Source organism: Belonocnema kinseyi, chromosome 2 (assembly GCF_010883055.1).
Source record: "Belonocnema kinseyi isolate 2016_QV_RU_SX_M_011 chromosome 2, B_treatae_v1, whole genome shotgun sequence".
In the NCBI taxonomy this organism is placed as follows: Eukaryota; Metazoa; Arthropoda; class Insecta; order Hymenoptera; family Cynipidae; genus Belonocnema; species Belonocnema kinseyi.
The window spans coordinates 26818875-26832219 of NC_046658.1; the positions used below are offsets into that span (position 1 = coordinate 26818875).

At 33.3% G+C, this 13345-nt stretch overlaps 1 protein-coding gene across 2 annotated transcripts; it reads right to left on the reverse strand.

Annotated features, from left to right (window-relative positions):
- Window positions 1-566: 566 nt before the first annotated feature.
- Window positions 567-13111, reverse strand: LOC117168172 (rhodopsin-like). 2 transcript variants are annotated; one of them, XM_033353613.1, is made up of 6 exons: window positions 12916-13108; window positions 7623-7958; window positions 6869-7116; window positions 6499-6757; window positions 6243-6409; window positions 567-2831 (listed from the first exon to the last, which is right to left on the reverse strand). In XM_033353613.1, the coding sequence occupies exons 2-6, from the start codon at window positions 7950-7952 to the stop codon at window positions 2696-2698; spliced, it is 1140 nt and encodes a 379-aa protein (XP_033209504.1). In that variant the 5' UTR covers window positions 7953-7958; window positions 12916-13108; the 3' UTR covers window positions 567-2695. The 2 variants fall into 2 exon arrangements, with proteins under 2 accessions (XP_033209504.1, XP_033209505.1); XM_033353614.1 differs by lacking the exon at window positions 567-2831 and adding an exon at window positions 2972-3343 and having other exon boundaries at window positions 12916-13111.
- Window positions 13112-13345: the final 234 nt, after the last annotated feature.

Consider the following 13345-nt stretch of genomic DNA (forward strand, 5'->3'; position numbering starts at 1 on the left):
AATGCTGTGACTATTATTATTAGCAAAAAATACCAGTCTTAAATCTGAACATTAAACCAGATTTTGATAGTCTGATAATTTCATTAATTTTTTTATAATGAGAAATTTAAAAAAAGCGTTTGACTTACCTTTCTCCGACTTTTGGTATTTATTTACTTTTGAAGTTCTACGTAGCCTCTAGCAAGCTGATTATCGGTCGCTTTTTTAACTTAATTTATTTTGCAATAAATTTAAAATAGCACACGTAAGTAAAAACAAGATCTTTCTTCTATCCTAGGATCAATTCAACAACCGATAATCTATCACATTTTATTTAAAAATGGCATTTCTCATGATTGTCATAATATCAGTAATGCATTTTTTATACCTAGTATACGAGATAGCAGACATTAATTCATTGTTTTCTGATCAGGGAGTGATTCTGAGATGGCCTAATATGAAGTTTCGGTTTCATAAGAAATACAAAAGAGCTGTTATGTAAAATCCTGATGAAATAATTTTGAAAATGTTTCAATGTTCTTAAAGGGTTTTAAAAGGACTCAAAGAAGACTATGAAGAAATTTTCGTTTTGAAAAGCAAAATAATATTTTATACTCTAAAACAACATACATCATTTGGAAAGAATGGCGTGACATAACCGCAAGCAGACTGCAGAATTTTATATGAAATTGGTTATACACCAAACTCTCGCATTCAGACAAGTGTCGGAGGTTGCCTTCAAATGACCTTGGACTGATTTCGAGGGAAGAGAAACGTAACAGTGAGGGCCACCTGACTCATTTCCGATTGCAATACATATGTATATAGATATAATGCCGCAACCGATCTCGCCCTACTCTCCTGATAGACTGCGTGAGCCAGCAGTTCTAGGAAGGCTGAGGACGGGGTGACTGAAAACGAGAGTTGGTTCTACCTTATTTTAAAGAATGATTTAAAATTAATAATGAAAAATTCTTCCCTCTTTTTTACAATTTACTTTGAAAGGAAAAATTTCCCCAAGAACAAACTTTTATCTATTTTTAAAGTCACACTTTAATAGCTTATATAATGCTTAAAAATTACAATTGGCTGTATTTGAATTGATAATTATCTAAGCTTTAAAACGGCCACTTGTGTTTTACTAAATTTTTATACTATTTAATCAAAATAATTTGTTAAAATAGTTAAGCCGTTTGGTTCTTAAAATGGACCTTGTGAATTAAAAAATATGTTGCTATTGATATTTATATTATTACATTTTATCCTATTTAACGTTTCTTTTACGTTCTGCGATATATTTTGCACAAACGATATTAAGTCACACATGTGTAAATTGATCTTTTTTCAAAATTTATTGTCATCCAACATTTTCTAAACTCTTAGGCATTTACACTTTGTATCTTGATAATTGTTTCAAAGCAACGCTCTAATTTTTACTCTCAAGTTTAGCATTGAAATTACAAATGATAAAAAAAGTTTTTTGGAATTGTAAAATTGTAAATGAATTTGATATTTTCTACTAAATACAAATTTGTTTCTAGAACAGTTTTACTTGATTTTCAGTTACAGAATATTGCTGAAAAGCAAAATTTCTTTCTTCATGATCATAAAATCCAGCCTAGTTTTCAATTCTTTCTGGCAAGAACATTTATTTATCTATGTAAATAAATGTAGATAGAAAAGTGACTATACTTGACCAATTAGATGATATTGAATAATATAAGAAATTGGTACCTCTTCAATAAAATTCATGTGAATGTAAGAGATTTACACAAACAATTTTCATAGTAAAAAATGGTTGAATCGATAGTGTGATATACCTACTGTGTAATAAATATAACGATTATCTCTCTTACCTTGAAAATGTTTCCCTAAACTTATAATAATTATGTCTATTGTATTTATCTGTAAAGTTCAATAATAGTACAGTGGTATTTATCTAATTGCTCATAGGGTTTATTTAAACTTACAAAATTAAATACAGATATAATATTATCTCCAAATACCACGGTAATTTAATTAGCTTTACAGTAATATTAAAAACGCGTTACCAAGGGCCTTCAGTAACTTAGGTATACGTATTCTGTGACTTACAGAACAAAATGAACATTTTTGTAAATCGTCCTATCGATCAATTGTAAATGACTCCAATTGTGGTGCAATATCGTGTCATAAAATTAATGATAGTTCAATTTCAGAATCTGCTCATTATATAAAATACAAGAAAAGCGAAAATAGTTCTTCCCCATAAGATCCTTTCAGAAACTCACCAACAATACTGCCATTAAAATCGAAATAAATCAACTTTTTAAACGATATTTCAAGTGGAAGGAGATTTTTATAACAATGGTATATGAATCTTATTAAATTGAAGATAAAGGACCAATGCATTTGGATTCCATTTAGAAATCAGCAATTTTTATCGAGCTCTGAACAATAACGAATTCGGTTCATTTGTTATTAATTAGTTTAAAATTTAGACGGTCTTTGGCTATCTTCAAGTTTAATATTTACAACTGGCGCCTAATTTAAAAGAAGATGTGAGCGTGGTTTTTCAATCAAAAAACCTATTTCTTTCCAATGAGAACACTTCATTATATTTCGGATCATATTGGCTGTTGTGTCAATTTTTGTATGCGTGCCCCAGGAGGCCCACAATTCTTCTTAAGATGTTTCTTTAATGCAATTTTTGCCACCGGAGAATCGCGTTTTTGTCTTACGCAGCCGTCTTATCACCGTCTGTAACAGTCGTGACACCAGAAGTTGTGGAAACTGCATCTCCACTAGCAGACTCGCTGGCACAGGCTAGAGATGGGAACCTCTGAAAGAGAGCTGCACGGTACTTCGGGTGACTGTAAATATCATTATGGACAGTTATTATTTCTAGACTAATAAAATGGCTTCTTTTACGCTTAGAATTTTTGTAAAACTATTCTTCTTGAATAAAATCAATTTGAGGCGAAATACCGCTCAAAAGTATAGGAATCTCAAATTTTTTAATGCAATGAAATAAATATATTTTTAATTTACATAGGTATACAGGTCATTATATTCTATGTTATTAAGCCCAATTTAAAGTTCTAATCTGGTAGTATTTCCAGGTATTTTCTGTGTGCGGATTTAAATGTTTGATATTCTTGCAGATGGAATCCTGACGATTCTGAAATCTCTGGACGTTCGAGACTGTAAAGCCCATCATGCCACTAATCTTTTATTTTAATTCCAAAGAATAACGGCTATTTTGTACATTTATAAATTTGTTGCAATATTTGGAAGTAAACTGGAGGTTTGTATGAGATGGAAAATCTTTAATGAAACTTTTATCTGACAATCACGGATGCAATGGGAACACTTCGCACTGCGGCTAAAACAGAATCAAAATAAAGTGAGGGTCATTTTGATCAGAAATGAATTATGCGTACTAGCGCCTGTGTTTAAAAAATAGAAAACATTTTTTTTAACTTGTTTATGTATAATATAAATCTTTTTTAATTAGATATTACAATTTTTAAAAACTGAAGAGTTTTTCGAGTGTCAAATGTTTTATTTTTTCCAGCAATACTTCAAATTAATTATTCTTATTTATTATACCAAGAAATTAGTGACCAACTCTAAAAATTTTAACTTTATTCTGTGTAATGCTTGAATTCATTTTTTTCTGTTTAATTTAATAGCATTTATATCATTATTTAATGATGTATGCCAGAAAATGTAACAAATTTATTTGATACACTAGAAACACAACACATACATGAAATATATGACTAAACACTGCAAAGTCCATGAATAATTGGAGCACCTCGAAGAATTTCACTCGTGATTTGCTCGGGTTTAGAGAGGCCGCACAAACAAGAAGGCATTATGTGCCAAAGATGAACATTACAAAGCATTCACATTCGCTAATGGGGCAACTAAACAACATCGGTTTGCCAATACACTCGAACGTAGAATGAACTACGTTATAGTTAACTGTCAATAATAATATGTATGGATGTAAGCGAAATTTCGACTCTCCAGCATACACGAAGAAAAATATATATTAGCACAGACTATCTAGATATTACTAGTTAATATCTTAGCAATTCAACCATGGGACAGAAATCTAGATATTAAGGTAGGACATCCGTAGATATTTAAAAGAAGATTTTAACTGACAACATTCAAGATATTATAGGGCAGAATTTAAGATATTCAAAAAACATTTTTTTAATTGTGCAAAAATTACCTGTAAAGCATGCCGTATTCTATAAAATGAAAAGGTATTTAAGATCATAGTCTTCTGTTTTCGATATCCGAATCCTCAAGGATTTACCTTTTTTCATAAATATGCAATTTTCATGTAGAACGGATGACACACAGAGAAAATCTGTTCATTAAAATTGGCCCAATTAGTTCGGTAAATGCAGGACATTACTGCATTTAGATAAATTTTACAATTATTTTAGGATTAAATACAAAACAGAACTATAAATATTACAAAAGAGTTATATAAAATCACAAGTCCAAAAGTGAAAATTCTGACATGTAGTAACTCATATAAGGATTGTATTATTTTCACACCAGTATATTATAAAATAACGCGAAATAATGTAAATTTTCATTAAGTGAATGATATAAAGTTTATTTTCGTAAGATATTAATGATTCACTTAAAAGAAAGTATAGATTGCAGAATTTGTTAGAGGTTTTCACTTTTATTATGAGATTTTATACATTCAATTCTAACCTAATTTAATTTAATAGATTTTATATCAATTTAATTTGTAAGTATTTAATGTTCAATTTTTCACAAATTTAAAATATCAAAAATTAAATAATTTAGGGCTTTAAGGTTACAAAATTTGTAATAAAAAAATTGTGTAATGCTTTTATTTTATTCCTCTAATTTATAAGCCCGTTTATTAATAAAATGTTAAAATAAGAAATTTCGATGAACGCGGACCAGATATTTTTTGGACGGCCCTTACGTACTCGTACTTTAACTTCATAGCCGAAATTTTTTTCTCGATATTCTAAGTGTTAAGTTAGTCGTAAGGTCTAGTCTATTTAATGTCTATTCTATTTAATGTAATTGTTTATGATAAATTATGTAAGGATGTGTGTAGTACGTGGATGACCTTCCACAGAATCTGGTTGTAGCAAGAATATTTTTTTGCTGACGCACGAAACTTTACATGAATCGGATGCAGAATTCATATATAGAGCGGTAGACTTTGTTTTCTTTTATTGAAACTTTAAATTGTTCGAATCATTTTACCCAACTGATAGGTAATCTACATCTCATTTTACCTAACTGTCAGGTAATCTTTATTATCTAGTTGTATTATTTCTTACTGAATAACGAATTAAGTTATAATAAATTTATATAAATAATTGATATTTTCATATAAAATATTACCCTATTTCATTTTTCTTGACTGAATGTGAAATTTTAATAAAATTTCGTTTACCGAACTAAGTTATGTCAAATTTAGCACACAAATATTCGCCGTGCACACTGTTCAAGGCTAATATGAAAGATAGCTTTAGCTGAGTCCTCATTTTCTTGAGGAAATTATGCTATATCCAAAAACTATTAATCCATTTTTCACCAAAACTTATAACGTAATATATAGCCGAAAAATCACAACACACACGACGAATGATATTAACTGTTAATATCACTCATTTTATACTTTCAGTATAAACAGCAATTTCCCTTTAATATCTTGTATGTTGAATAGAAGATTTTAGATATTATGCCGCAATATCTATATATTACGGTTAAATATTAAAGTTTTTAATATATACTTTTCAATACCTACTTTTCTCCGTGTACTGAACCTTAATATGACATCGGGATTCCAAAATTCAAAATTTCCTGAAATAGGAGAACTTTTCCAAGTATAACCGGTGAAAAGTTATGGCCTGTTTATCATCACGACCTTTTCCCAATTGCATACTTGGAACAAATATTATCTTACAGTTAGAGCAGGTCTATTTTCCGAGGAGAAATTTTGTCGTATTTATTCCTGAGCCACATGTTTCTTTTCCACTATTACGCCTCCTCCATCAGATGTAAGAGTGAGATGGAAGTTTTTCGTGCTAAGTGAGATGGCGTAGTTGTGGAAGCGAGACATATGGATCAGGAGTAAATGTGGCCAAATTTCCCCTCGTTAAACACCCTTGAACTAGAGAAAAAATCACGCAGTAAAGGGCCTTTAAAAAGTCTTGAAGAATTAAATGAGTAAGAAAAAAGAAACCGAAAATTTAAAAATCTCGTACCTGATACCATATACAATTGGATTATAGACAGCGTTCGCTTTGGCAAAAACGGAACCCCAAATCGTAAACAAAGGACTGAGTTTTACGGTTTCAAAGATGCCTGCATAGTTTATCACCAAGTATGGAGTCCATGCCATGAACCACAGTGAAATGGTCATTAAAGCTATCTGTAAAATATATATTTATGTATATTATTTAATAGTTAAATTTGAAACTTGAATCTAATCTACCTTTTACGTAAAAAAATTATATTAACCTTGGCGAGCTTATGTTCAGCACTCGTATTTTGATTGTCGGATGATCGAAGGGAAGCCACGTTCATTTTTTTGGCCTGTTCACGCATTGCTTTTTCGTGAGCAGTTACAGCAGCAATGATGAAATAGTAACTGTATATTATGAGGAAAAGAGGCATAAAGTATACAAAGATGCTGTATACAATAATGTAAGACCTAGAGAACCAATCCTTAGATAGATAGTCAGTTCCACATGCTGTCATGTTGCCCTCGGGAACATAACTTAAAAATTCAACACATTTTAGTAAGGAGTTATGGATAAAATTTACATGTACAAGTTATTCAAAAAGAGAATAAAGCAAAAAATAAAATAAAATAATCATAGTAAATTACCGATTCCAGCCCAACATTGGTGCAATTGTCCAAATTACTGCCCATACCCAGAGACCAACAATGCGCAGAATTGCACCACTGATAGTTAGTGGCTTGCCAGCTAAACCCTTTACAATGACATTGTATCGATCGAAAGCAATCATACACATTGTCCAAATGGAGCCACATCCGAATAGGGAGCCAAGCATTGCGTAGATCTCACACATAAATGGACCAAGAACCCACGTCTCATAGTAGCAATTGATTACCTGGGAATTTGTACTTGACAACAGTGATGTTTAGAATAAAATAATTATTTCATATTATTGATAATTATTCAGATTCGTAAACAGGTCACATTCATTTAATAATGTCATAAATTGAGAAAAATTCACTAGATAGATCAAACATTTTCAAGAATTTTAGTTCAAGTCGTGCACTTGAGTTTTGCGAAAATGGTTACAAAAGCATAAAATTTAACATTTTAAACATTAAAAAAAAACTTTTTTTAATGTACCCTTTTTGTTTTGTTCGAGAAATTTTACTCTACTTTTTTATTTTGATCAACAGTTTAACATTTTTCTTTAATTCACCGGAAAATTTAAAAAAATCAAATTAAAAAAATTGGCGGTTGATTTTCTGGACATTTGAAATTCCAATTTATTTTTAACAAATAAAAGAGATGCAAGGAACATTAACAGAAAAGAAATTTGTTTCTATTTTAAAGCTATACAAAAAGGTTATTGTTCGATGTTATAGGTAGCTTTCAACTTACCATGGGTGGCGACATGAAAAACATCATGCAAAAGTCGGAGAATGCGAGATTGACGACGAAAAGGTTGCTTGGAGTTCGAAGGGATTTCGTAGTAGTAAATATAAAGACCACCATCCCATTTCCACATACAGAAATTAATCCCAAGCAACCAATGACGAAACCGAGAATTCCATACCATAGTGGATTCATTGGTGGAAAGTGGTACCAATAAGGATCAACCAAATGAAGCATTTCCGGTAAAGCTTTATCTACCACTGTGTGGTTGCCAAAACCTCCTCCATGGGAGCCCCATGAATGGGGGGCAAAATGTGGCCCTGCTATAATGGTCATGTTTAACTGAAAAAGGAGAGTTATTTATTGAAAGTAGGCAGATATAGCTTGCAAATAGAATACTTATTTCAAGATCAAAGACGGGGGTGCGTTCAAAGATTTAGTGTTTAAATTAAAAATAATACTTCTTTTTAAATAGTGTGCTTTGGGCTTTACTTGAATAATAATAATTATTATTATTAAAGTAATACATTCAGCATACAATAATTACGACAAGTCAAACGACTGCCTTCATTGCGAGAATCAGATCGATATTGAAGAGTTTTCCCAACTCGGCAAACAAAATCAGGGCAATTACACATATGCTATCCCTATCCTCACGTACTCCTTCAGGCTCACCAAATGGTCTTACACCGACTCTGAAAAGTTAAACAGAATCGTCCGCGTAGAAATGGCGAAGCGTCGAATGCACCACAAACATTTAGCGATTGAAAGGGTGGTTCTACCACGCTATACAGGGGGTAGGGGCTTGTAGATTTACGCTTTACGGTACCATCTGTAAAGCGGATCTTGACCACACGCCCTTGAATTTGTCCTCAGATGGGGCCTTGAATATCAGGATAGAAACCATAGACGAATCAGAAATATAATAGAGGCAGAAAGCTATCCACGGCGAGCACCCTTAAACGTTAGATGAACATTAAGTGGATAGTGAGGCATCCAATATATAGCGAAGAAAGGGTGTTCTGTATCCAGAGACGGAAGGATTCGTCATTGCGATACAGGACAAGGTTGTCAGCACCAGGAATTATCGCTAACTCGTGTTACATCAAGACATGGTTGATCGGTGCCAATTATGTGGAAATACCAACGAATCCATCGAGCATATTCTTTATGGCTGTTGCGTAATAGCTCTGCGAGAATATACGCACAGACATAATGATGTAGTGTGCATTATATATCAACAACTTGCGCTAAACCTGCGACTCTTAAAAGATTGGATTCCTTTCTATAGATACATTCCAATGTCCGTTTTAGAAAGCGAAGGTTACATCTAATATTGGAATGTTACTACTCAAACGGATCATTACATCTGGGACAGTCGACCTGACATCGTGAAGCGAGAAAAAGCGTGAAAGAGTCTACGTCATCGACATTGCTTGTCCACTTGAACGAAATTTGCAGTTAACCTATACAACCAAGATTTACAAGCATAGCGAGTTAAGGCATAAAGTAAAGACCCTATGGAGGAATGTTTATCATGCATCGATTCATACCATTGTTATTTTGGCTGCAGCAATGCGCACGCAAAGTGCATTGAATATCTTGAACATTTAGGAAACAGTAGGGTATTGGCAGCAGCTCAGAAGGTGGTTTTATTAGACACCTGTCGCATTGTAAGAAACTTTCTTGACCATTAGGAAGCAAGCGACTGAAAACCTATGGAGTGGAAGATTGTAGCTCTAAGAAAGCATCCAGAGGTGACTGTTGACACCTCCAACGCTCGTGGCCGCTCGTAATTGTATACCTACAACATCATCGCAGGAGGTTTCAAGCATCGTATTGAATTGACTTATAACATCCTGATCGCATCAGTCACTTGACTTAGTCCGTTGATATGATGTATAAACGTGTTTACCCAAGCAAAATTTTTTAATAAGAAGTTTCAGTGGCTCATTTTGTTAAGCGCCCGGACTTCACATTAAAGGTCGGAGGTTCAATCCCTGAGCCAGTACTTCTGGACATTATTCTATGTACCTTTACCAAGATTCTGGTGGATCAGATCCCACCTTAAGCTGGAGGTCCCCCCATCGTGCACTTCGCTGCAATCCCGTCTGTGAATTATGGAGTGATAAGACCGGGCTATGCCCAATACGTTGGCGGTAGCTCTAAGAAAAGACGGTAGCTCTAAGAAAGCAGCCAGGGTTGACTATTTTCACCTCCAACGCTCTCGGCCGCTGTTTAAGTGTAGCAGCGGTAAAATACGAACTACAAACTCCATGCTCGTAATTTTGTACTTACAACATCATCGCAAGAGATTTCAAAACTCTTATTAAACTAAGTTATAATATCTTCAACTCATCAGTCACTTGACTTATCCCGTGGCTATGATGAAAAACTAGGTTCACCCGTGTAAAAGTTTGAAAGAAAAATAATGACAGTAGCTTCGTGACATGGCGAGCCCATCGCCCGAGAATTCCGGCTCTTGCAGTCAGCTACATTTTATTGGGCTAACTTCCCAATGCAATGGCCCGGGCAAACGCAAGAACATGAAAGACCTTAAACTCTTTGCATCTGCAAAAGTGTACTTTAAAATTATTGTATCGGCGGTAAATAGGTACTCTAAAGCAATTGGTATGTGCTTTGGATCTTCAACTCATAGGTGGCTCTTGAAAAAAGGTATTGCTAAATCTAAAAAAGATTGGGCTTCCGAATGATATGGGAAGAATAAGATCAAGGCGACCAATATTATGGGTGTTCCTTTACTGCGCAGGCTTTACTGCTCGGGTGAAATAGCAAGCTATTCTTTTCGAGCTGAACAGGCTGTACCAATGTTGAAAATATCATCTTGTGGTTTTCATAGTCAACTGTCTTGAAGGTATGAAAGCTTCATTTCTTAAGAAACTCAACAAAATCCCGACTTGCCAGCATCAGGCTCAGTCCATCGCGAGCCTGATACAAAAGGCGGTTCATCTGGGATCACCTTATCTGGTTGATCAAACTGTTCCTTTTGACACTGTATAAAGGTTGGTAGCTCTGAAAAATTATCCAGAGGTGAAACTTTCATTTCCAACTGTGCCGTATGCCGCGTAATGTCATCCGCGGCTAGAGAACGGACTCTAAGGAACAGTGGTGTACAAAGTATCTTGCGTCAACTGCCCATTCTTGCTTGAATTTTTTAATGACATCATTCAGAAATTTTATCGTGAACTTTGAAAATTTTTCAATAAAACTTCTTTTTTTATCTTCCGTGTAAGATTTGTTTTTTAGGTGCTAAAAGTGACACTTGGCGCAATAAAGTGCCGATGCTGGGACAAACGTCGTTGGAGGATCGGTAAATAAAAACAGCCAATATAGGCTGCCAGCACTGGCTCAACATTGGGCTAATATAAATAAAACATGATTTTCCGTGGTAAAAGTGACACTTGGCCCAGTAATGTGCCGTCACTGGTCCATACTTTGGCTGATCCTCGTGAAACATGGTTCCCCGTAATAAAAGTGAGACTTGGCACAACAAAGTGCCGATACTGGGCCAAGCATCGAGAGAGTATCGGCAAATTTAACTAGCTTATATAGGCTGCTAATACTGTCTCAACACTGGGCCGATTAAAATGCCGATATTGGCCCATTATCGTTAGCCGACCTTTGGCTGCCAAAATTGGACCAACACTGGACCGTCTATTCAGCTCCGACAATTCGCACTCGGATATATATATAGGTGTGTGTGTGTGTTAATCATTTTGTTATTAAATAGTAATAATAAAATCATATTAAAATATATGATGGCAACTCTAAGAAATTATTTAAAGATACATTTTTTAAACCAACATAAAAAATTGTACAACCCAATTGCACAAAAAGAATTATTTCCCTTAAATAAATATTTTTGAAAAAATACCCAATAAAATCAGTTTGTGAAAAATAATTGCACACGAAGAGTTAAATCCAAAGGCCATGATTATTGATGAAAAACTGGGTTCAAACGAGAACAAGTTTGAAAGAAATAATAATATAGATCTTTATTAATATAATTTCAAATATTTGAAACGTTAGGATTACCAAGCTAAGTTTAATAAATGTACTTTCTGCAGACTTTTACCTGTTTTTTAGTATTTCAATTTTCAGATACTATTCTGCAGGAGACAATTATTTATTTTACCTAGTATTTTTGCTTGCATGGAACCGCCATTAGCAAAAATTAAAGAATTATTTAATCAAGAAGAGTAAATTACAACTTGCACATCTTCTCCAGGAAACAGCATATGTAAATCTGGCAAAAATTGAAGATTAAACTATAGTTGAGTTAAAATGTTGAAATTACCCATGAAACAAGTACCGATTGAAATGATGACTGTGAAAATCTACTATTCCAGTGAAAATTTTTCAGATGAATATTTGACTTACAGTGTTCTCTAATAATCATCGGAATCACTTTTATTTTTTCAAATATTTGATGTAAAATCAGGTATTTCGAGTACAAATTATTTTACTGTCAAGAACTTGACAGTAAAAAATCAGGACTTAAATTTTTCAACCTGAAACTATAAACTCTTAGGAGAAAGGAATAATCCTGATAGAAGGACTTCTGTGAATTTAATTCACTTGAGCGTTCATTTGAGATGAACGAAAATGAATTTTTTTAGTGAAAGAAATATTGTTTGAATAATCGTTTCTTAATCCAACATTAACTGAAATATATTTTCCTAGAAATATGTTACGCTGCAATTTACCAGTTCTTTTTCTAAAAGTGTTCAAATAAAAAACTAAATTTTAATGATCCCTGTTTAAAATTGCGACACGTATGTATTCTTAGTACTACTATTCAATAGTAAATCTTTTTTTCATTACCATTTTTATTACACACAAATATAAATGAAGTATGATCTAGCTCAACAAAATTTATTATTGAAGTAAACTTCAAAGAAAATTAATTAATAATGAAAACAATTATGTTAAAAAAAATTTAAGTCTTTTCTTCACATTTTAGTGCTTCAATAGTAACCAAATCACGCAAAAAAGTTGCATCTTTTTAATAAGAGAAGCCAACTTTAAATAAGGAATTTATTTTATTCACTGATTTTAAAATATTTATAAACATTTTTTGATACTAGTATAGTCAAACTAAACTGAAAAAGTCGTTCTTCACACCCTAGCAGTGGCGGATTTAAGTATTTGCCTCCCCTGGACTAACAGAAATTTTCTGCCCTTAGGTTAACCAAAATTAGCTACTCGATTTTGAATCCACAGTAAGACATGTAGTTATCAAATGTATCCTAAAAAATAAGATTTTCAAAACATGTACCTTTTGACTATTTGGAGAAAATTATGTTAAAACAAATTAATCCAGAGTGATGTTATGTTGCTGGTTGATCGAGGACTTTCACTGTGGGTTTAGTAATTTTGTCGAGGATATTGGAGGAGGTCTTTCGGAGCTTTTTGTGTTCGGATGTGGCTCGGTTGGCCAGCTATGAGTTGCGTTTAAATATGCATCACTATGATATCTCGGAGCATCCATATGTAGTAGCTTGTAGTGACTATATGTAAATCTCATAAAAGTCCACAAACAGTCTTAAGACGATGCTTATTGAATTAAAGGGGATTGAGGAATACCTTGGGATACCTTGAGTGCTAGAATGGAAACCTTACAAAGGCGCAACAAGAATAGAACCCACTATAAACTTGCGTAGCGCAAAACACCCTTGCTCTTCAATATACCGTCAACATCAAGGTAT